Source organism: Dermacentor silvarum, chromosome 3 (assembly GCF_013339745.2).
Source record: "Dermacentor silvarum isolate Dsil-2018 chromosome 3, BIME_Dsil_1.4, whole genome shotgun sequence".
Taxonomy (NCBI): Eukaryota; Metazoa; Arthropoda; class Arachnida; order Ixodida; family Ixodidae; genus Dermacentor; species Dermacentor silvarum.
Genome location: NC_051156.1, coordinates 35,346,271 through 35,374,072, shown reverse-complemented (window position 1 = coordinate 35,374,072; position 27,802 = coordinate 35,346,271). Strand labels below are relative to the sequence as shown.

General features: G+C 49.6%; 1 protein-coding gene across 1 annotated transcript in view; it reads left to right on the top strand.

Moving 5' to 3' along the window:
- LOC119444297 (sodium/glucose cotransporter 4-like) overlaps positions 1–27,478 on the top strand; it is a 603,800-nt gene extending 576,322 nt beyond the window's left edge. Inside the window, exon 13 of the mRNA XM_049663258.1 lies at positions 27,078–27,478. Coding sequence (XP_049519215.1) covers positions 27,078–27,307 — 230 coding nt within the window. The 3' untranslated portion in view covers positions 27,308–27,478. The remainder of the gene's footprint in view (positions 1–27,077) is intronic.
- Positions 27,479–27,802: the final 324 nt, after the last annotated feature.

Below are 27,802 nucleotides of genomic sequence, written 5' to 3'. Positions count from 1 at the left end.
ACGCAAAGGACACGTCCTTCTTGAGAATATCAGTGAGGGGTTGGGCTATGATGGCGAAATTGCGTATAAAACGACGGAAGTACGAGCATAATCCCACAAAACTCCGAACAGCTTTAGTAGACGAGGGCACTAGAAGTTCTTGACAGCGCTAATCTTGGCAGGGTCAGGTCGCACACCTGTAGCACATACAAGATGACCAAGCACAGTGATTTGTTGCCTGCCGAAACTACACTTTTTGGAGTTTAGCTGGAGTCCTGCTCGACGAAAGACAGCTAGAATGATCGCCAAGCGGGTAAGGTGACTTTCAAACGTTGGGGAAAACACAATGACGTCGTCTAGGTAGCAGAGGCAGATAGACCATTTGTAGCCACGAAGGAGAGAGTCCATCATGCGTTCAAACGTTGCGGGGGCGTTACACAGTCCAAAGGGCATAACTTTGAACTGATAGAGGCCATCCGGTGTGATAAAGGCAGTTTTCTCTCGATCCAAGTCATCAACAGAAATCTGCCAGTAACCCGAGCGCAAGTCGATGGATGAGAAGTACTTCGCACCGTGAAGACAGTCCAGGGCGTCATCGATCCGTGGCAGCGGATATACGTCTTTGCGCGTTATTTTATTTAGGGCACGATAGTCGACGCAAAACATCCAGCTGCCATCCTTCTCTTTGACGAAGACGACAGGTGACGCCCACGGACATGAGGAAGCCTCTACGACGTCTTTGGAGAGCATTTTGTCGACTTCTTGTTGTATGACCTGGCGTTCGGAATGGGACACACTATAGGGTCGCCGTCTGATAGGAATAGCATCTCCGGTATGTATTCGATGACTTACTAGAGACGTTTGACCGAGAGGGTGGTCATCGAAGTCGAAGATATCCCTATAGGTCGCTAGGAGGTGGTGGAGTTCCGCGGCTTGACGAGTCAGAACATCAGGGGCAATCATCGTGGTCATCTCGTCGGGGAGTGGAGCTGCCGGACCGCTTGCGAGATAGGACGAACAAGTGTCGGCGTCTAGTGCCGTGACGACGCATTGATCAAGCGCATACACGTTGGCCACTGAGAGGCCTTGCGGGAGAGCTTGGGTCGAGTTGCTGAAGTTGAAAAGCGGGAGCTGGACGTGGTTGTCGATCACAGTCACGAGGCTGTATGGCACAGCAATATTTCTAGTCAACAGTACTTCAACTAGTGGAGACACTATGTAGTCGCCGTCTTGAACTGGTGATGCCGTCGTCAAGGCAACACACGCGGCGGCTTGCGGTGACAACCGAACATAATCGACAGAGCATAAGCGGTGTGACGGTAAATCCGGAACATCTGCCAGCTGAGGAAGCTCAAGTTTAAGGACGCCGGTTGCACAGTCAATGAGAGCTGCATGGGCCGGCAAGAAATCGAGTCCGAGAATGACGTCGTTGGGGCACTGCTCGAGAACAGTAAACAAAACAGATATATGGTGACCGGCGATGGTGATGCGAGCTGTGCACATTCCGATGACTGCGGGACTTCTTCCATCAGCGACGCGAATAATACCAGTAGCGGCGCGGCTAAGTACTTTCTTGAGGCAGCGACGAAGGTGATTACTCATTACATTTGTGCCCCAGTATCGGCGAGTGCGGGAACAGTTAAGCCGTCAACGTCAACGTCGATCAAGTTTCGTCGCGTCGGCAATACGAGGAGAGGATTTGAGGTGGAAGTCGAAGATGCAGCGTTACCTCTAAGAGCTGCATCCCGTAGTTTCCCTGTTGAAGGTTGAGCGGCGATGTCGGACGTCGTCGTAGGGGCGAAGGAGACGACGGCCGACGCGCTGGCGGCGAACGGGACTGGTGACCTCGGGGCGACGGGGAACGGCTGTGCGGAGTAGGGGTGGTGACGACATTGTACGGCTGAAAAGGCTGGAAGCGGCGGTAGCTGTCAGTGTTGTATGGCTGGTATGGCTGAGCGGGCTGAAAACGGCGGTAGTTGTCGGTGCGGCTAGCAGTGTCATCCCGGGTTAACGGCGACACCCAACGGTTGTTGCAATGGCGCGCGACGCGACCGATACGGTGGCAGTGGAAGCAAATCGGCCGATCATCTGCCGTCCGCCATTCAGCCGGATTACGAGAGCGCGGATAAAACCGTTGTTCCTGGGGCGGTGATCTCGGGCGAGGCAGCGACCTAAGGCGAAAGTCAGTTGTCCAAGACTGAGCAACGGTGCAGACGGTGAAACCCAAGTTGCCAAGTTCCTCCCGCACAATGAACTGGACCAGGGAAACGGCCTACACGTGAAAATCGCCGTGGCCGTTGTTGGGGAGAGCAGCAGCAATTGCTTCGATTTCCCGACGAACGATTCGTGTAATTTCCGATGGTGGCGACGACTGCAGACGAGAGGCCTGTCCGTCTTCGCATGACGACGTCGGGGCGGTATTCGGTAGCCGAGCGAATGACCTCGCAAAACGCCGACTTTTGGCCTGCTCAAAACGCCGGCATTCTTCAATAATTGCGTCGACGGTCGCATAATTTCGGCACAGTAATAGGTTGAACGCATCGTCTGCGATTCTCTTTAGTACGTGACACACCTTGTCCGACTGCGTCATGTCCATGTCCACTTGGCAAAGAGCCAAGACGTCCTGACTGTAGGATATGTATGGTTCCGTGGACGTCTGAGCGCGGATGGATAGCTCTTGCATAGCGGACGCCTTTCGACCCATGGGCTTCCCAAACAAAGCACTAAGTTATGTTTTCAAGGTGTCTCAACTTCCAATCTCTGCCTTATGGTTATCGAACCACACCTTTGCCGTTCCTTTGAGGTAAAACAGCACGTTCGCCAGCGTCATCGTCGGGTCCCAACGATTGACCTCACTGATGCGTTCATAACTGGCAATCCAATCTTAGACGTCAACTTCATCCGTACCGCAGAACGTTCCCGGGTCTTTAGGATGTGTAACGACGATCGTTGACGTTGTGATCGGCGCTGGTGCAGGTGTCGCACTAGCCGGCGCAGGCGGCATGGTCGTGGTCTCGTCTGTCATAATGATGACCCCGACTCGACGACCACTGCGGAGCTCCGTTATAGAGCACTGCACGGGCCGATTTTTTCAGCCCCGGCCCAGCCCGGGCCCGTTTTTACGTTGGGCTGCCCGCCCGAGCCCGATCAAAACTTTTATGGTGAGACCCGGGCCCGGCCCAGGCCCGGAAATAATATACGTTACCCGCCCGGCCTGACCCCCCCCCCCCTTTACCTTAGGCCCGAGCCCGGCCCGAGCCCGGCTCGAAACCGGCCCGAACCCGGCCCGAGACCAAAAAATACCCGTTTTTCAGAGTTGAGACGCCTGAGAACACCTCGCTGCACATTACATGCACACCACCAGAAAGCCCGAGCCCGTCCCGCGCCCGCGTCAAAAAAGCCGAGCCCGGCCCGGGCGCGGGTCAAAAAGCACACGCCGTGTCCGAGCCCGGCCCGAGCCCGAGAAAAAACTGATCTACCCGGCACGGCCCGGCCCACGGGCCGAGCCCGTGCAGTCCTCTACTCCGTTGTACAGCGCTTCTTCTGGTACCCCGCACCTCCACCAAATTGTCACGGGGATTCACAAGTACACTGGAGAGACAATATATACAGGCTGCTGCTACCAGCGAGTGGCTGACAGCATCCCACGAGGCTTGTCCCGTGTTCTTCCTCTTCGCCTAGCACAGCGGTCCTTTAATGGCAGGCTCATACACAATGCCTCGTAACAATATAGTTACTGGCCATCAACGCGAGTGAGAGCGTAGCCATCACTCGAATTCACGCTGAAGCGGGAGCCATGGGTGCTGCTATGTTCGACAACGCTATTTCTTAGCGTCCGTAAACATTACGAACGTTACACAGGCCAAATAACCTACGTTATCATAACGCACGTAAACTACAACAACCCAATAACGTTCGGAGCATGCGCAGTGAGGACGACGCTATTTCTTTACGTACGTAATGCTTTTACGTTTGAATGCAAACGCTAAACTAAGGCTGTCCAATGAGGCTACACACACGTTCAGCTGCGACGGAGAGAACGACGTAACTCACGGAATGCACGCAGTCCGCCGTTATAGGTTGCGTTCGATGTCCCTAGTTTGCTCGGCGGCGTGGTTAACAGCATTCGCCCGCCATGGCCGCTTGCGATTTCTTGAAATTACATTGCTTCAAAATTAAATCTGCCCGTTAGGGTAAGTCAATGAATGGCTCATACCCCCGTAAAAGCGACCTCCCCATTACGACGACAGAGGAGAAGTGAAATTCTACGCTGGAGGGATGAGCGGCAACGGAGCCAGCTGTGGAAAACGATGACGACGACGAACGCCGGAGCAGTGACACGAGCGTGTGCCAAGCACGAGCAAGAGCGCAACCTGAGGGGCGCCAATGAGCCAGCTGCGGAAGAAGACGACCACGCTCGAGCCAATGCTGATGGTGATAGCTTTCTGTGCACAGGCGATGGACAGATGCTTTTTCGTTTCGCCTAGCCGTGTAAAGCTTCGCTTTAAAAACAGGCAGATTCTATTCCAGCTCACATATACGCAAAGCGAAGCATTCTTGGGGTGACTGGCAAATGAGCCATGGGTGTGTGCACATAAGGCGTGCATTTAGAGGTATAAATATTAGTGTTAAAGAGCAGCTTGTTATACGAAGAAATCAATTTATTTGGAGTGAATTGTAGACAGACTGGATAATGTACACGCATTTACATGCAGTGGTGATCAATAATGTCGTGCTGCACTCGTAGTATTTGCGATACGTCGGTTTCTAATAGTGCACCTGCGAATCGAAACACGCCGTCGAATTGCCTGCGAGATTGTCGACGCGTGCGTCCGTTGCGTAATAGTTTCGATAGCAGGCTAAAGGTCCTGTGTTGTAATTCTGCCGTCATGCATTTTTATTTAATTTAGATTCCCTGGCATGTGTGCCTACTATAGGCGCTCTAGCGCTTTTTCACAAATCACTGAGCCGATGACACATCTAAATCAATGGGATGTCGAGTTCAAGTGGGAATCGCCGCAGGCCGACGCTTTTCAACAACTCAAACGAAGCATGCAGTCGCCACCGGCACTTCGACGAAGACGGCGGCACTGACGTCAGTAGCCTCGGTGCCATCCATGTCGAGAGCAAAGACGGTCGCTGTGAAAAGCGGAAGGCTGCGACCGAAAAGGTCGCCATTATTTGGGCTACAAAAAAATTCCGCCCCGATCTCTATCGCAGGCCGTTCAAAGTCGACCATCACGCGTTGTGTTGGATAGCGAATTTCAAGTCCCCTTCGGGACGCATGGCGCGGTGGATCCTCAGACATATAATATGGTGGGCGAAAAATGTAAACCAAAGTACTCCGGCCCGTGCCACTAGGTATAGCAAGATTATGACAAAACTGTAATCTACATGTACGGATGAAAACACTCTGATGCCGACTGCCTGTTGCGCGCTCCCGCGAACCTGCCGCCCCAAGATGGCCAAGACACGGACGCCTTTTTGGGAACAATAAGTGCAAACGACTTTGCCGAACAGCAGCGAGCAGACCCGGAACTAAGACGCCTTGCTGAGTACTTGCATGGAAGACCGACATTGTCCCGAAGGTATTTAGGGCGGATTGTCTTCATTTTTCTTGCGAAACGACGTCCTGGTGAAAAAGAACTTATCGCCAGACCGCGCATACTACCTTCTCGTTGTGCCCGCAGCACTCCGGTCACAAGTCATGCACGCCCTGCACAATAATAAGACAGCCGGGCACCTCGGGTTTTCCCGTTAGCTCGACTGAATACAAGAGAAGTACTTTTGGCCACGCCTGACCGCCGACGTCGCCCGTTACGTCAAGACATGCCGAGACTGCCAGCGACGCAAGACACCACCGACAAGGCCGGCATGATTACTATAGACGATCTAGCCTCCTTTGCCTACCATTTCGGCAGATCGGGATGGATTTGTTGGGGCGCTTTTCGACGTCAATATCTGGAAACAAGTGGATCGTCGTAGCTACCGACTACCTTGCCCGCTACGCCGAAACGAAAGCTCTGCCTAAAAGTAGTGCGCCCGCATCTGCTAAATTGTTCGTCGAGAACATCCTCCTGTGACGGGGTGGCCCAGAAGTCCTCCTCACTGAAAGAGCACCAGCCTTCACTGCAGAGCTCACCTGAACCATTTTGTAATAGAACCAGAAAAGCCACAGGAGGACAACTGCCTACCATCCGCAGACGAATGGTCTTACGGAGTGGCTGAACAATACCCTCGCTGACGTGCTTACAATGTATGTAGCAGTCGAGCACAAGACGTGGGATGCCTTCCTGCCGCACGTAACCTTCGGCGTACGGCAGGAAAGCTGTGCAAGAAACAACGTAGATCACGCCGTTCAAGCTGGTTTACGGCAGGAACCCTGCGAAAACTCTCGACGCCATGCTGCCGCACGTCACCGAAGAAAAGAATCTCGACATCGCCGCCTATCTCCAGTGCGACGAAGAAGCCCGATAGCTTGCCCACCTGCGCATCAAGAACCAGCAGAGGACCAACACCCGACACTACAATATCCGACGATGCTACTTCGAGTACCAGCCCGGCGACCGTGTTTGGATTTGGACTCCGATACGCTGACGAGGACTTTACGAGAAACTCTTCCGACGCTATTTTGGACCCTGCAAGATCTTCCGTCGTATTGGCGCACTGGACAATAAGGTCGTGCCAGGCGGCATTTCCCAATCACAGCGGCATCTCCCACGTCGTGAAGTCATCCACGTGGTGTGTCTTAAGCATTTCTACGCCCGGTGACGAACTTAGGGTTTCTCTGTTACTTTCTTGTTGTTGTCTTTTCTTTATTATGCGTGGTTTTGTTTTCACTTTCGTGTTTGTAACATCGGGCCGACGCTTTCTCGGGTGACCGCGTTTTACCATCTAACAAACGTTATCGCTCAACGCAGGATGCGCCTGAATGTATCAGAGGTTTCTCGCGTGTTATCGATGGTTCTATCCGCTGTCTGTTGTCACCGAGCCTTGTGTAGTTTGTATGTACGACGCGAATTGTGTAGTACTTTCTCGAAGACATGCGGGCGCCAGCGATCACTCTGCAAACTTCGACGACTCATGTATAAAAGCCGACGTGCTTGACCCGCTGATCAGATTTTTGACGACCGCCGACTGTGTTCGTCGTTATCGTTATGCTTTGAGTGTAACTTGCTTTTGTGGGCACAAGTTCGCCTAATAAAAAGTTTCGTCATTCGCAGTTTCGCTGCTGTGTCACCATAACAATATAATACTTCGCGAGATAGCTGCCCTGTGAAAAAGCGACCGTCCCGGTCGACTGTTACGGCGTAGAAGTCCCCACAGAGAAAATGTGGACAAATGTGGCTACAAAGAATAGGAAAGTAGCTGCAGCACAGAGAAAGGAGGAAACGAAGTCAACGGTAACTCTTCACTTGCGAGCGTTTCATACACACCACATGGACTCGCGGTCGCCGTTTCTCTGAGAGACCACGGTGGCGGACGGGTCTCCACACCCACACATAGTAGTCGGGGTCATCCACGTTTTCACTTTGTGTGGTTCCATCGTCGACAGGGTGAATGGCGTCTAATGATGTCGTGAAGCGGTGTCTGAAGATGTGTTCAAATGGCATAACTTGGGTTGTCTCTTGCAGAGGTGTATTATACGCAAACGTCACGTATGGCGAAATTTGAGCAAAAAACCGCCAGCGTTCTGTTCAGGCGCTCGGTCAACTGATTAGTATGGGGATGATAGGCGGTGGTCTTTTGGTGATTGTTGTGCGTCAGCGTGCCTATTTGCTGCATTAAATCAGCAGTAAACGCGACGCCTCGGTCGGTGATCAGTACAGTTGGGGCACCATGACGTAGTACGATGTCGTGGACAAAAGAATTTTGCGACTTCAGCAGTGGTTCCCCAAGGGTACAGGTTTGGTCCCCGCGTACCTTGTGAGATAATCCGTGGCGACGATTATGGGTGACGTAGGTAATGGGCCAAGTATATCCATTCCCACTTGCTGGAACGGCTCTGCAGGGGAGTCCAAGGGTTCTAGACGACCAGCGGGTTTCACATGTGGAACCTTATGGCGCTGGCAGCCACGGCAGCTTCTTACGTAGCGCAGAACGGACGTGAAGAGCTATGGCCAGTAATACTTCTGGCGTATGCGCGCTAATGTCTTGGCAAAGCCTATGTGCCAGCACACGGGGCATCACGACACGCGTGTGACACGTTTCCTGGCTTTTTTCCAACTTTTTCTTGTACGTAGTAAGAAGTAAGTCCTCGTGACATCGGTTGTGGGACAACGACGTCGGCTCAAAGGAACCATTCACTGGCCGCACGTTGGTGTTCAGCTATCTGGATCGCGTCGACGGCACCAAGAAATGGCAAATCTTGCTCTAACTCAGGTGGCGCCAGTGGAATGGGAGCACGTGAGAGGCAGTCAGCGTCGCTGTACTTCTGTCTGTCACAGTGACGTCGTACTCGTGAAGGCAAAGGCTCCAAAGAGCAAGACGGCCTGACGGGCCCCTAAGATTGGCAAGCCAATAGAGTGGGTGGTGGTCGCTTACTGCTCGAACGAGCCTACCGTAATGGTAAGGTTGGAGCTTACTGGTAGCCCAAACGACTGCGAAACACCCCTTTTTGGTCGTGGAGTAGTTAACCTCTGTCTTTGTGAGACTGCGACTCGCATGAGCCACTACTCGCGCTGCACCGTCTTGCCACTGAATAGCTCCTAGACTCACGTCGCTGGTGTCTCTGTGGACTTGTGGGATCAGCTTGTTCATCAAAATGAGCAGGGACTGTTTGTAGCCACTTGTGCGAAAGATTCCTGCTGTTGTTCCGTCCACTCGAAGCTTGGCGTGCAAGTCTCGTTAGTGGGTCTGCGGCCTTTGACAGAACGACGGTAGTAAGCGCAGAGACCTAAAAACCCCTGAAAAGCCTTCTTGTCTGCAGGACGTGGGAACTCCGTCACAGTGATTAGCTCCTCAGGGTCTGGCCGCATGCCCTGGGGGCTGGCCACGTGACCGAGAAAATATTGCTCTTAAAAGCCACAGTGTCACTTTTCCGGCTTGATGGTGAAATGGTCAAACTTTCTCGAAAATCCCACAACATCGTCTAAGTAAACGAAGCACGTCTGCCAGTTCAGTTCAGTGTGCATCATCCGCTAAAATGTAGCAGGTGCGGAATGCAGAGCGAATGGAAGGACTTTTTCATTTCATTTCATTTTATTTGGGCCCATTTACTTTGAGTTCAGATAGTCCGTCAGGAGTCACAAACCCCGTTATTTTGTGGTCGCCCTCGTTTATTTCAATCAGCCATTATCCTGACTGCCCTACTAAAAATCATATTTGTTTTCAAACGGGTCTCATCAAATAGGGTAATGAAGCGGGACCCAGTTTGTACGAAGCCCAATTTGTCCCCGTTTGAACCCGTTTAGTTCAGTCCAGTTTGTGCCCCTTTAGTCCAGTCTCGTTCAATATTGTTCAGTCCTGTCCTATTTGATCCTGTTTAGTCCCGTCCTGTTTACCTCTGGTAAAATTTATATATTACCCTATTCATACCAGGTTCAGTTAGAATGGTCTGATGTCACTTACTGTAATTCACTCTATAGACCTATTTGGTGCACTTATGGATTTGAGATCAGCCTTGAATACAGCCTTGAATCTGTATAGGTAGGTCCAAGTATGCCACTGTCGCATATAGGTTTGCTTGGCACATTGTTTGATTAGATGAACACAATTTTCAGCATACATTGATTAGCACAACCATCGCTGATGTGATACATTATGAACGAGTTTTGTAGACCTATAATTGCGTTCACCATGTATGGCCTTAGAGAGTATGTACCCTAAAGAAGATTGGTACCTCATTTTCATATTTACTACAAGTATGCCTGTGTAATTCTTCTAGGTGTACTATATGCTTGATCACTTGTACTCATTTTACTTCGGTGTTGTGTTGCTGTAATGCTTTGCTGACAAATGTACAGTAAAGCTTAATTTCGAGGTTGAAAAATGTCAGGTGAAGTAATGGCTCGCACTTCTAAATGGAAGAGATAAGTATACATTACGTAGGTTATGCTGCACGCCCATTTCAGATTTCATTATTCCCGAAGTCCTGCACTTGAAGCAAGAGCATGTCATATATCTCACGAGCATTGTTTACTGGACCTTCTAATGGTACTTTGATAAACCCAGCCCAGTCTACTGATGGAAGACCAGTGGATAGTGTTGCTTGGGTGAGAGCTTGCAGGGCGCCTGGAAAAGTAAAGCCAACTATTTCTTCGCACTCACGCAATAGGTTAATTGCAAACATACTGGGCCCAGCCAGAAGCTCGTCACGTTCGCCTTAAAAGGCTGGATCCCGATATGCAATTTCCTGTTCTGCGTCGAATTCCACGCCGTTATACATGCCTGATACACAGACGGCGATTAGGCGTCGCTTTCACGCGCAAATACTTGCACATCATTGGACGGACAGACTGCCCAGACTGTTCAGTGTGTGTTGTAGAGACAATAGACCATGTGCTCGTGGTGTGCCCTGAGTACGCGCGCGAAAGACTGACACTGGCAGCTACCTTGAGGTATTTATATAATAGACCACTGTCGGAGGACCTCTTGCTAGGCGCAGGGCCACAGAGTTGGCAGACGATAGAGGCAATGCGTGCTTTTTCACGTTTCTTAGGCGACACGGGCCTGGACTCACGCTTGTGACAACATTTATGCAATGTGTCCTTTCACCTAGTTCCTCCCATTATCATGCCCCATTGTGACCCTCTTTCTTTCCCTCTTCTCCTTCCCTTACGTAGAGTAGCAGGCCAGATGCTCCATATTCCTGCCGACCTATCTACATTTTCAAATCAATAAACTACTACTTCTTGCATGAGTGCAACTCGTGCAATTGGAGATCGCAGGGAGAGGCCTTCGTCCTGCAGTGGACATAAATATAGGCTGATGATGACGATAAATAGATAAACATAAGTGCAAAATCAGTTTTGTCTTGTTTACACAGGTAATAATGGGTAAGCATTAAGAACACAGCAGATAAAGAACAAATCTTATTAAAAAACAACTAGTTTCATGCAATATACCTTTGATTCTAAGGGAACATGCATTACTCTGGTAGAATAAGCTGTCACAATTAGCAGGCCAATGTAACAAGTGTTATATAAACAAATAATTTATTTGATTAACAATATTTACTGGTATTGATACAACAGAAGTTTTACAGGCATAAAATGCACATTTAGAAAGCAGCACGGACAGGTCGAGCTAATAAATTACTCAGAAACTACACTTTCGCCAGCAAAGTAAATACCGTAGTGGAATAGTGGCTTTGGCACTGCGCTGCTCAGCCAGAGGGCACGGGATGAAATCCCGGCCACAGTGGCTTCATTTCAATGGCGGCGAAATGCAAAAACACCCATGTAAGGTGCACGTTGAGGAACACTAGGTTGTCAAAATACAGTAAAATGCCGTTAACTCCAATTTGTGAAAGCCGGGGGAAATTTCCAGATAAGAAAATTCAGAAAAATATAAGGCCCTGCCCGGGTAAAAACCACATAGATCCTTTAAAAGCAGGCGCCAACAGCCGCTAAATTCCTCGCAAATGGGAAACAAACCAGGAGCTGTATTTTTCAAATCACTTTTTCAAGATATTCTAGAACTTTGTACCCGACACGTCGGGCATCTATGGGCAACAGCGATCCTCGCACAAAAGCAAGCAAATAATGTTGCACGTAGGCATTGATGTCTCCAAATCCAAGTCAGGCAAAATATTGCGAAAGTGCTCGTATCCCCCGCCCTGTGGGAATAGATGTTATGCAAAGCAGTGTGTGGGGAGCCTATCAAGTTAACGAAATGACCATGAGAGCACCAAGATGCAGGCGGCTGTTTCATTACCTACATGACACGCATATCATGACATTAAAGTCATGACCTATCATTTATGTTCGTCACACAGTCTTGTCATACTATGCGAATTTTGGTACAGACCAAGTTAACGAAACAACCATGAGAGCACCAAGACGTAGGCGGCTGTTTCATGGCCTACATGACACACACGTCACGATGTTGATGTTGCAACGAGGTTTTTTGCCGTTGACAGCGTTACTGGAACGCAGGTATAAGAAGGCACTGCAAGGGCTGTCCGTAGCACGGGGTTCACTCGCGATCACAGGACGGTCTTTCGTCTTCGTCTACACAGGGGCGCCTCTGCTTCATTACAATGTCCCGGGAGTGAAGCGTATAGCCATCCTGGCGACTCAGGGCACAGAGAAGATGAGCGGGTCGTTATACGGTTTCTGGCGGTTGACATGTACTGTCTCTCGCCCGCGACGACGCAGGTCTGGTGACACTGAGCGGCTCGACGATGTAGTTGATCGGTGAAGTGGCATCGATGACACGGTACGGACCGTTGACGCGCCAGGAGTTTGGAAGAGAGGCTAGGAATGTGGGCTGGTATCCAAAGCCAAACAAGCGAACCAGGAGCATGGTTTTGTGGTGCTTCATGAGTACGGTCATGTCGTGTCTCTTGAAGTTTTGAGTCTCGCTAGTCAGGGCACGTGCCAGCTGACGGCAATATTCAGCATACTTGGCGACTGCGGAAAGCGGAGTATACTCTGCAGCGTCAGGTTGGTATGGCAGTATGGTGTCCAAAAGGCATAGAAGCTCACAGCCATACACAAGGGAAAATGAGGAAAAGCCATTAGTCACTTGCGTCGCGGTGTTGTATGCGAACGTGACAAAGCAGAGTACGGTGTCCTAGTTAGAGTGGTCGGGTGAAATATACATCCGCCACATGTCGCCAATTGCGCGATTGAACCGCTCGGTCAGACCGTTGGTTTGGGGACGGTACTCGGTCTATTTTCGATTAATTATCCTGCACTCAGCGTGGAGGGCTTGGATGCCTTCCGACAAGAAGACATGGCCCGTATCACTCAGTATTTCTCGGGAGCACCGTGGCGAAAAAACAAAATTGTGAAGGATGCACAAACCAACTTCGTGGGCGGTCGCTGCCGGCAGAGCTGCAGTCTCATCGTAACGAGTAAGGGCCCATTCACACTTGCGACTAGGCGAGGTGGCGCGACCAAGTTAGTCGCAACGCGACCAGTCGCAAGTAGTCGCAAATGGTTGCTTTTCTCAAAATGCAACCGTTTCGGGCCAATCGCTCACTGCTCAATTTTTCAGTCGCGTGACCGCAGTCGCAGAACAGCTGAACCAATCAGATGCGAAGGAACAGGACGTCCGTATACGCTGACAGCTTATTTTACGCGGCGATGACATTTGCGAGCAGACGTGAACGGCATATCGCGAGACATTTCGGTTTAGCGACTCCACGGTCGCATTTGTCAGTGTCAACATCATTCGTCTTGAGTAGCTTTCTGGTCGCCAGTCGCAATCAGTCACGCGACCTCGCCTAGTCGCAAGTGTTAATGGGCCCTAAGGTGATCTACGCCGACAATATTCCACGGATTTCCCCACCCGCTGCATGGAAGCGGGCCTAGGGGTCGATGCCGACGCGGTCGAACGCACGAACCTGACACGGACGAACCGGGTATAGTAGCGGCTGCAACGGTCCTCTGAAACGCTGTGTAGGTGTCTTACCTTGTCGGCATGTAGTACAAGACTGAAAGTACTTTTGCACAAAGTTGTACATGCTTCGCCATTAATAGCGCTGACGCAACCTTGTGTAAGTTTTGAGCACGCCGGCATGAGCGCTTAGGGGATCAGCGTGAAAAGATGAGCAGATGTCAGAGCGCATGTTACGAGGTATAGCAAGGAGCCATTTCCGACCATCGGGCATATAGTTTCGGCGATATAGAATGTTGACTCACACGGAAAAGTGGGTTGCTTGGCGACGGAGTGCTCGTGTCGAAGGGACATCAGACGGAGCGGCAAGGTAGTCAAGTAACATTACAAGTGTTGGGTCCTTGCGCTGCTCTCATGTCAGCGCATGTGCGTGATGGTCAATGGTGACAGGGCGGACGAAGAAGCTGACAAAGACTCCAAATCAGGCGTCTGTGGAGTGCGGGAGAGCGCATCAGCGTCGGAGTGCTTGCGACCGGCGCGGTACATGACGCGGATGTACTCTTGCAGGCGAAGCGCATAACGTCCCAAGCGTCCCGACGGGTCTTTCAAGAAAGAAAGCCAAGCAATGGCATTGTGGTTAGTAACTACGGCGAAAGAACGGCCGTAAAGGTATGGGCGAAGCTTTCTTAGTGCCCAGATGATCGCACTCCTTTTCTTTGACTGAATAATTTAATTCTGCTTTCTTTAGAGTACGGTTCGCATAAGCGACGACGTGTTCATCATAGCCAACTTTCCGTTGCGCTAAGACCGCACCAAGGCCAACTCCGCTGGTGTCAGTGTGAACTTCTGTGAGAGCAGCGGGGTCGTAGTGGCAAAGAATCGGTGGTGAGGTCAACAAGCGGCGCAACTGCTGAAATGCTGCATCACATTAAGGTGACGAAGCTGCTATGCCGTTACTGGTGGAGAGTAAACTTGTCAAGGGCGCCATGATGGATGCGAAATTGCGTACGAAGCGACGAAGATAGGAACATAAGCCAATAAAACTTCTGAGGGTTTTGATAGACGTGGGCATAGGGAAGTCTGCAACGGCGCGTAGCTTGTCTGGGCCCGGGAGGACGCCGTCTTTTGAGACAACGTGACCCAAGATGGTTAGCTTGCTTACAGCAAAACGCACTTTTTCAGGTTGAGCTGTAGGCCGGAAGAGGCGAGGCAGGTCAAAATGTCATACAGGCGAGCGAGCTGTGTCGGAAAATCGGTTGACAAGACGACGATGTCGTCAAGGCAACATAAACCGGTCTTCCATTTGTGGCCGCGAAGGCTGGTATCGATCATACGCTCAAAAGTAGCAGGCGCGTTGCACAACCCGAAAGGTATGCCGTTAAACTCATAGAGGCCATCGGGTGTAACGAATGCTGTTTTCGGATGGTCAGGTTCGGCCCTTAGAACTTGCCAGTACCCGGAGTGCAGAACCAAGGAAGTGAAATATTCTGCGCCTTGCAAGCAGTCGAGAGCGTCATCGATCCGAGGCAGTGCATAAACGTCTTTTTTCGTTATATTGTTTAGGCGTCTGTAGTCGACACAACAGCGAATGGAGCCATCTTTTTTTCTTACCAGGCGAAGACAGGCGAAGACCAAGGACTTTGAGAAAGACAAATGACTCTACGTTTGAGCATGTCAGCGACTTGCTCCGTGATGATTCGGCGTTCTTCGGCGGAGACACGATACCGGCGCTGTCGCAAGGGGGAGTGGGAAACCAGTGTCGATGGTGTGAGAAACACCGGTGGCATGGCCCAATGACGTTTGATGACAGTCGGAGGAATAGAGACACTTGTGAAGGAGAGTGAAAAGTTGGCAGCGATGAGATAAGGAAAGAGCAGGGTCGATGGCGTTGTCAAAAGCCACTGAAGGCGATGAGTATGAGGCAGAAGTGATGGCGTCAACGTAACAATGGTGGTAGTCGGTAGGGACATCGAGATCGTCAATGTACTCGACCGCCTGAAAGTATCCTAGGGCCTCTCCATGCAGTCGGCTGATCGGGCACTCGTAGTAGTTGGTGACCAGCATCACAGTTGACCCAGATGTTATAGTGAGCACGGCAAACGGAAGAACAATGCCCTTGCTCTCAGCCACCACATCGGAAGGCGGGAACACTACAGTGGCGTCAGATTCGGGAGCAGGTGAGAGGACAACAGCCATCGACGACTCGGGGGGTATGGTTGTGTCGGCATGAACAATGAGTTTGTCGGCAAAGTGAAGAGAGCCAGTCAGCAGTGATTCACATAGTGTAAATGCGACACTTCTTCACGCGAACAGTCAACGAAAGCATGATGACGTGACAGGAAATCCCAACCAAGAATGAGGTCGTGAGAACACGATGGTAGCACAAAACACTCGATTATGTAGAGAACTTGGTTGATGACGATACGGGCCGTGCATATAGCTGAAGGGTGAATTCACTGCGCGCTGGCAGTGGCGAGCACCAGGCCAGAGAGAGCTGCAGTCAATTTGCCTAGTTTGCGAGGAAGGTTCCCGTGAATGACGGAAACGGCGGACTCGGTGTCGGCTAGCGCCACTGCGGGTACTGCCTCCACAAAAACGGTAATAACATCTTGAGGCAAAAATTGAGGTCTTGAGAACGTCGATGTATTTGCAGTTCTTGCCTCAGGAACTGCACCATTCAATTTCCCTCTTTAGTGGGAGCTCGACGACGCAGGGTCGAAATCGAACGCCGCCGAGGGGAGGGGAACGCCGAGTTTTCGAACGTCGATCACTGTCAAGACGTCGCGGTGAAAATGGAGGCGTGGCGGCATATTGTGGTGCGTAGCTGGGCGTTTCAAAGGAGGTATGCGTAGTTGAGGCGTGGCGGCGACAAAAGCGCGCCACATGGCCAACAATACCGCAGACGAAGCAGACAGGCCGGTTGTTTTGAGTGCGTCACGTCTCGGTTGGACGAAAAAAAAAACACCGCATATCCACGAAGTGAATGATGATGAGTGGGCGAAGCACCGGGGGATCATTCAGTTAACCGTGAATCCCCCGACGCCGGCAAGCGGACCTAAAGGCGGCGAAAGCGCGGGAAGCGGCGGCAAAACGCCGGAAGCGTTCTCTACCTGACGTTGGTGGCGCCGATGCTCGTTTCAATCGCGAGCTTCGCGAGCCCTCAGCTCCGGGTCCGCTTGCCGGCATTGTCGTACTGCTGCAGCTTCCCGCGCCCTAGACTCCGGGTCCGCTTGTTGCCTACGTCGCCGTGCTGCAGCAGCTTTCCGAGCCCTCGACTCTGCTTGCAGTTGAGCCACCACTCTCGCCTTTTCATCCATACGTGATGCGCCGTTATCAGAAGCGACCGTTATCATCCATGGCTGAAGGGAGAAAGAGCGCGCGTCGGGAACGAACGCCCTTGTAAAACCCCTCTATATAAAAAGTAGCGACACGCTTTGAAGAATGCCGCCTTCTCCTCGCACGCCCTGTCCGAGGCGGACGCCGCGTCGGTATTGGCCTAATGGCATCACGTGGGCCGTCGCGCCGCCGGGCGCTGGCTGCGTTTGTTTACAATTGCGCTCCATCGCCATTTTCGCCCGAGAAGTGTCTACCGACTGGCAAGGAGCACAACGATAGCGGCGAACACAGTCGCGATCGTCAAAATCTGATCAGCGGCGAAACGCGTCGGCTTTCATACATGAGTCATCGAAGGTTCGACAGTAATCCGTGGTGCCCGCGTGTCTTCCAGAAAATACTGCGCAATTCGCGACACTCAATCAGATTACATAAGCGTCGGTAACAACAGACAACGGATTGACGCATCGATAACGTTCGAGAAACTTCCGAGTCATGCAGGTGCGTCCTGCGCCGAGCCGTAACGTTTAACATTTGTTAGCCAGTGAAAAGCGATCAATGATGAAATATAAACAAGTGCACGTGTCTCAAGCGGTGTAGGCGGCGCCACGGTCTAGAAAGGAGCGCGAAAGAGAGGAGAAACGAGGAGGAGGGAATGCGGAGGAGGACAGTGCCGCTACTTTTTATATAGAGGGGTTTTACGCCCTTGTGCACTGCAGCGCCCCTAGCGACAGCATGCAAAGCAGAGCTACGGACGACGACAAGGGAGGGACAAGGCTCGGCCCTAAGGTACTTCGCCCCTAAAACTGCGGTGACGGTCGGGCAACTGTAAATGAAGCCGGACGCATCGGCAATGAAAAGGAAGCTGTCGGGACTAAAGTCCCTATATAAGAAAAGTACCGCCATCCTTTGATAAACGCCGCTTCTCTCTCTCCTGTATCTCCGATTGGACGATGATAGCGCGCGCTTTTCACTTCTTTATATTTTCTTTTTTTCCGCGTCAGAGCCATGTTGAAAGTCCTCTGCGCAGCCGCAGTCGCCGGCGGCGGCGCGCGCCCGGCCTGAAAGCTTCAACGTGGACTTTCTAGGTGCGCCACAATCGACTTGGCTTTCGCAAGCAAAAAGTAAAGAAAAAAGCAAGCGCTTTAGGAGAGGAGGCGGCGGAGGAAAGAGTAGATGGCGGTACTTTTCTTATATAGGGACTTTAGTCGGGACAGGTGGCCATGCAACCACGGCTGCGTAACTGAGTGGCAACGACGTAGGATGAGGGGTAAAGTTGGTATAGGACAGCGGCACACTCATAGGATTGGGTGGGAGCTGCAGGAAGCGCTTCAAATATCTGATTCCCGATGGCTTCTGTAGCGTTGGAGTCATAGCTGCCGCAGGTGCGTCGCTGTGAGGCAGCGGCAAGAGCTGGCTGGCCACCTCTCCGCTAATCAAATTTATTTATTTATTTATTTACTTTATTTATTTACATATACTGCAGCCCAATACAGGGCTATAGCAGGAGTGGGAACATTGCCGAATTAACGTTTTATATAACAACAGTTTAGTATCGCGAGGGGTCTTAGATAAAGTGCGGCGCAAATAACCTAATTTTTTTAGGGCTTTCCCATTTATATATACGATGTGTTTACACTTTTAAAGATGCTCTGTTAGAATGACTCCTAAGTATTTATATTGAGAAACTCTTTTAAGTGGGATGCCATCTAAATAATAATCGAATGAGAGGGAGCTCTGTCTATTGGCAAACGACATCACGACTGTTTTACTACAGTTGACGTTCATTTGCCACGTTTTGCGCCAAGTGCAGAAAGACATAAGAGACTGTGCAAGACGGTGATGGTCATCAATGGAGTTAATAGATTCGTATAATACACAGTCATCTGCATAAAGCCTGATTTTAGTTGAGGTGCTACAAGGCAAATCATTAATATATATGAGAAATAATAGAGGGCCTAATACGGATCCCTGAGGAACGCCTGATGTGACGTCAACAGGAGTTGATTCCACTGAATTGAAAGACACAAATTGAGAGCGACAATGAATAAAACTGGCTATCCAATAAATCCAACTATCCAACTGGCTATCCAATTGTTGAATAGTTCTACCAGTAGTTTAGAATGAATCACAGAGTCAAAAGCTTTAGAGAAGTCAATAAAGATGGCATCCACTTGTTTACCTACGTCTAAGTTAGAAGCGACATCATGAACAAAATCAACTAATTGCGGTAAAGTGCTATCTTTGATATCCAACCGTTAAACCTTTGATATATGCTGCGAGAGGTTTGAGTATGTCAGAAGATCGGTAGAAGCCGAAATGCTCGAGATCGAATCGGCGTGCTGAATGTTCTGGCGGGCGATGGAACGTTGGCGGCGCAGCTTGTCAAAGCTCTGGCATAGGTTAATGAGGACGGATACGCGAGTTGGGCTTTTTGCCAGCAACATCCGGAATGCGCCGTCCTCGATCCCCTTGAGGATATCCTTGATCTTGTCATCCTTTGATATTCTGGTATTTACCCGCCTGCACAAATCGAGAACATCATCAATGTAGCTGGGGAATGTCTCTCCGGCTGGGCAGCTGTGCGCACTGGCGTAGACGCTGTTACAGACGCTATAGACAGCTTATAGACTGTTCAGCGTGTAGCTTACGCACAGCTGTGTGATGAAACACTTCGGCAAAAAGGGGGTTAAACGATGACCAGCTTGTAAAGTCGGATTCGTGGTTGAAGAACCACAGTTTGGCTACGTCGGTGAGGCAGAAAGGCACGTGGGTCAGCTTATAGACTGGTCGTCCCATTTGTTATGGGCACTTACAGGTTCGTACGGTGAGAGCCAGTCTTCCACGTCATGTTCGGTGGTACCACTGAAAATGGGTGGGTCGCGTTGACGAGGGACGCCGGCGCAGACGACAGTGGCAGCCGGTGGTGCAGGCAACGAGGTGGCGGGATCAGGCATAGTGCAGGACAATGTTGTTGTTAGGGTTCGAGTGCGGAGCTCCACGAAGAGGCGAAGGATCTCAGCAACCTCCACCAAATGCGACGAGGTTTATTGTCGTTGATAACGTTGCTGGAATGCAGGTATAAGAAGGCACTGCAAGGGCTGTCCGTAGCACGGGGTTCACTCGTGATCACGGCCTGGTGCGTCGTCTTCCGCTACAGTCGGCATATACACAGGGGCGCTTCTGCTTCATTACAATGTCATGACCTATAATTTTTGTTCGTCATACTATCTTGTCATACTATGCCAGTTTTGGTACATACCAAGTTAACGAATAGCCATGAGAGCACCAAGACGTAGGCAGCTAGATAGATAGATGGATAGATAGATTGATTGATTGATTGATTGATGCTCTCCAAGTTGCAAATATTCGCCAAGAAATGTTTCGCAGTTAAAAAACATCACCAGGCCTTTCCCTGTCGAGGAAATGGGGGTAAGCGAAGCTTGTCGTGTGTGTATCTGACCTTCGTGGTGATTTTCTTTCTTTCTCTCTCTCTCTTCGTCTCTCTCTTTCTCTCCCTTTCTACGATCGAAGTCATCACCATGAGCATGACTAAGGCTTTCGCTTTAAAGTCTCTTAGGTGTAGCTAAAAGGACTCCTGAGGACTGATGACATAAATGGCATGACAAGAATGTCATGACAAGCATGTCATGTAGGTCATGAAACAGCCGTCTACGTCTTGGTGATCTCACGGTCGTTTCGTTAACTTGGTAGGCTCCCCGCACACTGCTTCGCATAACATCGATTCCCGCAGGGCGTGTGATCTGCCGGCTTCTTAAGCGAAGCTTGATAGGCTCACAAGTGTCGGCGGTGGTGCTGTCAAGCTGAAAAGTGGGCCGATCCTGGTGATAGTGCAGAAACTGTCCAAGCCCAATGGCACATACCAGGGACAAGAAAGAAAGGAAGGAAGGAAGACAGAAAGAAATAGAGAAAGAAAAGTGTCACAGTTTCGCCCTAAGGGCGAAGCAATGAATGCGATAGCAACACAGCAATGTCATACGAAGTAAGGTGAGCGGCTTTGGTAGTAATATGAATTGTAGTAAACATGAGCTGATTAAGTAAGCAGGTGTGCTGCGGCGTAAGTAGACCGACATGAAGAGAGACTCGATGACCACGAGAAGGCGCGTGTGAAACGGTGGTGTTGACGAAAAGCGCTTCCCGTGGGACGCGCGTGCCAAGGGACACACCTGTACAGCTGCACTGCCGATCCGGGCAGCATTGCATGTGTAGCGTGCGTTGGAAAATGTGGCCCGACTATTACTAACTAAATGAACAAGCGTGTTGTGAGCGGGCACAAGCAAACATGAATAGATAACACTGAATGACTGCAGACAACGACTGTCAAAACGCTGGCAGCAAGCGCATTCGCCGCAGCGGGAGAAGGTACTACGTGCGGTCTATCGCTTCAACGGAAACTGAGCGGCGAATGCAGCGCGCATACAAAGGTAAAAGCCGTGTGGAGGTAAGAGATGGTGCGGGCGAGCGACGAGCGCGGTTGTTGGCAGAGTAGAAGTGCCCCCCCCCCCCCGCTTCCTCCGGCGCTGGCTTCCCGCTTCCTTGCTTGCGCGTGGGAGATTGATTAGAAAGTTCCCCTTCGCCCGGTTGCAAGATAGGCCTTTGGTGCCGGAGCGCAGCGTCGCCCCGCCTCCCTCCGCGTCCCCCGCACGCTTCCGCTCGGGCATACGACGCGCGGCGAAGATTTTATCTATACGGAACCTCATGGCGACTGCGACGACGACGGCGACGGCAGAAATCCGGTTGAAGTGTCGATATAATTGCTATCGCAATAAAAGAAAGAAATCATGTTCGGCGCACACCCGCATTGGATATGCTACGCGCGTGATCACGTGATAGGCGCGCGACAACTCATGTTCGTTTGGTGTGTCGCGAGGCCTAGGGACATGGAAGGAAAATGGGTTGGCGCGCGCTCCTCCGGGCTTCCCTCGCCTCAGATCAGTTTCGGCGAGCAGATGGGAAGGCCACGCGTGGTGTGCTCTGCAAGGGAGCAAACTGTGTTTGATGAACGCCGGCATAAACTCGCTCGGGAAAGGGCTCGTAGTCGACGTTCCGATTCTAGCGTGAGGGCTTCCCTAGCCGACGCTGGCCGTCAGCGAAGTGCCGACGATCCTGAGGCGAGGGCTTATGAAGCCGAAGCACACCGTCAGCAATGAGCAGAGAATCCCGAGGCGACGGCTTCGGAATGTTACCCTGACGTAGGGTCAGATACACACACGACAAGATCAGATACACATACGACACACGACACGACACGTAGGTATACTTGATTGTATATAGACAATTATGCCTAAAAAAAGCACGACCAAGCTTCGCTTACCCCCATTTTCTCGACAGGGGAGGGGCCGGTGATTTTTTTTATCCATCGTTTTTGGATGTCTTATCCCTTACTGTTAACGCGGGCGCAGCATCACTACATGACCACTGGCGAAGCGTGATTAGAAACGGCATCAGAAAACGCATTGCTACAAAATCGTGGCCCTTAACTTGACCAGCACACTCTTTCAGTGCATTTATACTTGAGCATGCATGCACGTGCTCATTGCGCCTTGTCAGGGTTCAGAGGAACACTCCGTCCGGATTATCATTGAGATCGCAGCCGGCCGTGAACAGTGGAGGATAAGAGTGGCGTAGAATGAAGTGAAATTTCCTACTAACTTGCCATCTTCTCACTTTTTAGCGATATCGCAGCTGCGCACAAAGTATGGGAACCTGTGGGTGATGACCTTTCCTCTATATTTTCGTAGTCAAGATTCAGAGATATCTGGAGCACAGCGCTAATGCATTTCAGTATTAGAGGTGCATAGAGTTGACACCGAGCCAGAAAAAGATTTCAATTTAACTGATATTTCGAGATATCAGTTTGCAAGCTGACAGAAGCTGCATTTACAAAAATTTCATACTTTCCAAAACACGAAATTGTCATTAGTTTTAAATGCCCTGTTCAGCCTTTCTTTCGTTACATTTATCCAAAATTTTACCTGCAGTGTACACCACAGCTGTTGTGCTGACTACAGTTTAAAAAAATTGGCACTATTCCTTGAAGTAAGAAGTGCATGGTATTTTCACAAGCAAAAGTAGAAGTTTGCCTTGTGATTGTAAGAGTTTGCAAATGGGTTTTAAACTTCTTGATGTGACTAGGCCTCAAGCTTGCTCAACGTTTCCAACTTCTTGAAGTTCTTCAAATGGGTTTCAAACTTCTTGAACATGTCCCCTGGATATGGTCGCTGATAACATTGAGCCTCCTTTCATCAGTTTTTGTCAGCAAAATCATGCGGGTAAAGACATTAACCTGATTTTGAACTTGTTAATGTGTTGTGTGTCATAATGATGAAATTGTGGTCTCCGTCCAAGTCAAAACAAAAAAAAAGTTCAAGTTCCGAAGCAGAGACAGTTTCCTGGGCTACATCATGGCAGCTAAGCTCGTAGGCCTGTCCTTTTACTTATAAAGGAGCTGACTGAAGGCATGTTCCACGGTGCAGGTCATTCTCGCCAGGATCGGGTGAAGTATCCTGCACTAGAGCACTGCAAGGGCTCAGGCTTACCCGAAAGGGCCGGGCCGGGCCGGGTAGAGCAGTTTTTTCAAGGGCTCGGGCCGGGCTCGGGCACGGCTTGTGCTTTTTGACCCGGGCCCGGGACGGGCTTGGGTATTTTGAGGCGGGCCCAGGCCGGGCTCCCACTTTCTGGTGGTGTGCATGTAACGTTCAGCGAGTTCTCCTCTCGTGTCTAGACTCTAAAAAACCTGTTGCCACGGCGCAGCTGGAAGCTAGCAGTGCTATACCCTTGTGTACTTCCCTTTTCTTCATCCGTCGTATTTTGCGCTGTTCGAACAGAATTTAAAAATCCAGAAAGACAGAAGTCGCCTCAAACCAAAAGATGCCATTGTATTCCTTACCTAAATCAATCTAGCTAATGCTTTCAGCGCGGTGCAAGCGCGTTCACGACTTGCTGATTCTTCAAAGGCGAATCGGTAAAACGATGACTGGTAAGATAAGATAATTCGTCACGTGGCTGAAATATGGCACTGCGTCCATCCATGATTGCACGCATGTTCTCAACCGGCCGCCTAGCAGCAGCCCATTACGCTGCACCATGGAGGAACGAGAAGCTTTCTTTCAAAATTTACTCCATCCATGCGCTGCGCTCACGACCGGTCGTGGCTGCGCTTCGGCTATGGTGTACTAGAATACGGTTGAGTGGGACGAGCGGCTGGGGCGGCGCATGCTTTGCACTGAGGCGCCCGACGTGGAAAAATACTGTGGCGGCGCTGCGATAGAAGTGGATTGGGCAGCATCAAGGTCGCGCCGTTGCAAACTGCTGGCGATACTGCTCGGTAGGGTCATTGGTACTACTTCGCGCGCTGGTATTTGTGTTCATACCGCTCAAATGGTGTTCATAATTTGGCATTTGAGATGTATGTATGCCATTAAGAATAAATTACTTTCATTCTCTTCTTTATTTTATTTTTTAATGCCTCTCGGTGATCTTTTTCGGTCTCGGGCCGGGTGCGTGCCGGTTTCGATCCGGGCTCGGGCCGGGCCGGGCGGGTAACGTAGATTATTTCCAGGCCCGGGCCAGGCCCGGGTCTCACCATAAATCTTTTGGTCGGGCTCGGGCCGGCAGCCCAACGTAAAAACGGGCCGGGGCCGGGCCAGGGCTGAAAAAATCGACCCGTGCAGTGCTCTATTCTGCAGTCGGGTGCACAAAATGGTAGTTTCAGGTTTAATGGGCTTGCAGGAAGACAAGCTGAGGATAATTAGGTTAGGAACAGGGGCTTGCTGGTATGACATCCTCTATTTTGTTCTAGCGCCAGCTGAATGGCAGGGACAACAGAAAAAGGCACATTTGACACACAGCGCTAACTTTCAATAATAGATTTATTTCCAGTTCTCGTCCCTATACATATAATAATAATATAATAATATTCTTTATTTGAAGTGAATACACTCCAGGAAGGAGGCCAAAAGGCACAATGCCTGACGAGGGCCTTCTCCCCATTGTAGGCATGTTGCACTCGGAGGGGTTACAAACAAAATGAAAAGTAAATCAATCAATACATTAGCAACGGAGCATATGTGGCAACACTTGTTGGCATAATAACAAAACAAAAGCAAAAATCAATATATGGTCATAAAGAAAAGCAAAGCTCAGAGCCACTCCCATGTCAGGTGCCCGAGGGAGTACAATGGCGCCCGACACAGGAGAGGAGAAAAAAAAACGCAGGGTTAACAACATAAGGTGGGCATAAACAAAAATAAGCAGCCTCCTTGACACAGCACACGTACCCACCAAGGGAGAAGACCCATTATGTCATTAATAGTTGTATAATTTTTCTCTTGTAGGCTGTTGGATTTTTATAGTCATAGATAAGATGCTGAAAAACGTTATTTTCATTCAAAAAGGCAATCATCTGATGTTTAAGGGTCTTGAAGCCGTAATTTGTTCTTACTTTTGGTGCTTTTATTGCGATATGTCGAAGGTTGTATGGGTTTAGGGAAGTCTCTGTGGGAAGAAAATTAGGGTCATTATGAATTGCATGATATATCTCGAGCGCTAGCCGCAAAGTCTTTAACTGAAATATAGATAATATCCTGAAATCATTCCAATACTGGCCTGTACTTTCTAAGTAACCTAGGTTCGCAATTGCTCTAATGGCTGTCTTCTGCAAGAGAAACAAAGAGTTTAAATTTTTTTGTGTTGTATCGCCCCATATTAACAAAGGCAAGGCGTTAATAACCTAATGTAAAGGTTAACCTAATGTAAAGGTGCGCACTGCCGATTTCAGAAGCTTGTTTGCCCATCACTGAAGGTGTCGGGCACTGTCGCCGTTTGGGCGACGCCGAAGAAAGGGCCTGCCTCAATCGAAACAGCCAAAGAATGAGCCCGGCCGATTCAGGATGCAACACCACCTTGTTTTCTGCGGTCTTCGACTGCGCTTCCCTTCTATTGGTATCGCTAATGGTCCACCGGTTATCCTTCGTAAGCACAACATGGCCTGCCCAGCTCCATTTCTTCCGCTTAATGTCAACTAGAATATCGGCTATCGCCGTTTGCTCTCTGATCCACACCGCTATCTTCCTGTGACTTAATGTTAGGTCTAACATGTTTCGTTCCATCGCTCTTTGTGCGTTCCTTATATTGTTCAAGAGCCTTTCTGTTAACCTCCAAGTATCTGCCACATATGTTAGCACCGGGAGAATGCAATGACTGTACGCTTCTCTTTTCAACGACACTGGTAAGCTTCCAGTCAGGATTTGGCGATGCCTGCTGTATGCACTCCAACCCAATTTTATTCTTCTGTAAATTTCTTTCTCGTGATCAGGGTCCCCTGTGAGTAATTGACTTATAGATAAACGTACTCCTTTACAGACTATAGAGGCTGACTGGCGATCCTGCGATCCTGAATTCTTGTTCCCTTGCCAGGCTATTTAATATTATCTTTGTCTTGTCCATATTAATCTTCAACCCCACTCTTACACTTTTGGGTTAACGTCCTGAATCATTTGTTATATTTCGTCCCCATTGTTGCTGAATAGGACAATGTCATCTGTAAACCGAAGGTTGCTGAGATATTCGCCATTGATCCTCACTCCTAAGCCTTCGCAGTCTTAAGAGCTCGAATACTTCTTCTAAGCATGCAGTGAATAGCATTGGAGAGATTCTGTCTCCTTGACTGACTCCTTTCTTGATTGGTATCTTTCTACTTTTCTTGTGGAGAACCGAGGTAGCTCTGAAATCTTTGTAGATATTTGACAAGATATTCACGTATGCCTCCTGAACTCCTTGCTTACACAATGCCTCTATGACTGCTAGTATCTCCACTGAATCAAATGCCTTCTCATTATCTATGAAAGCCACATACAGATATTTATTGTATTCTGCAGATTTCTCGATTACTTGATTGATGACATCGATGTGATTCATTGTTGAATATTCCTTCCTCAAGTGAGCCTGTTCTCTTGGTTGACTGAAGTCAAGTTTTGCCCTGATTCTACTAGAAATTATCTTGGTGAATATTTTATACATTACTGAAAGTAAGCTAATAGAACTACAGTTGTGTTTTACGTTCCTCTAGTTGGAACCATTTGCTTGAAAACGAGAATATAGTTGAACACTGTTAGTCGCGACCTGACCGGAAGGATTTTTCTTAATTTATTTGAGCAATTTGTTGTAGAATTTCGTATGAAAGTTGCATTGTGAACAGGAGGTGTTGCCTAGGGTTGACACCGCCTTTTCACTCACAGCATCGGTGCCTGGGGTAGCAGCTGAGAAGACATCGTTCTGTGAGTTCTTGCTCTGGGCTTGCCGTGCTGCCGAGAGCTCCCGAGAGCCACCACCGCGCTTGAGCCCATCCCAGGAAGCAGCCCGTGCAGCGGAGGCAGTACGCGAGGACGACGTTCCACGCAGTCTGTGCATCGTCAACGGACTCGTACTGCTTGTCATAGCTGGATTTATCAACGGCTACTACGCCTGAGGACAGCGCACGTTCTCTTTTATCTACGCACACATGAGGCCCTAATGAAGCGCTTGTGTTCTTTGACGTTTCGACACTATGTGCCTCTTCATTAAGGCGCATTCTTTTCTTTTTTTGCTGTGCTCCACGTGGACACGACGAGCACTCTTGCATGGTTTAAATTTTACAGGCTTTCCCTGCACGGGTAATAATAATAATAATAATAATAATAATAATAATAATAATAATAATAATAATAATAATAATAATAATAATAATAATAATAAAGTTTATTCACCAAAAAATACAGAGCAACACAAACATGCCGATCTAAGCCTCAATTGGCTTGTAGGACCGTGCCATGAACATAATACAAACGGCAAATAAAAAGATGTTGATGAGACAGAAAGACAAAGAAAAAAAATGACCAGAAAAAAATAAGATAACATTTGGTTATTCTACGTGAAACAGAAGTTGAAGCAGTGAAAATTATGATGCCAAAGTATTGTGGAAGTT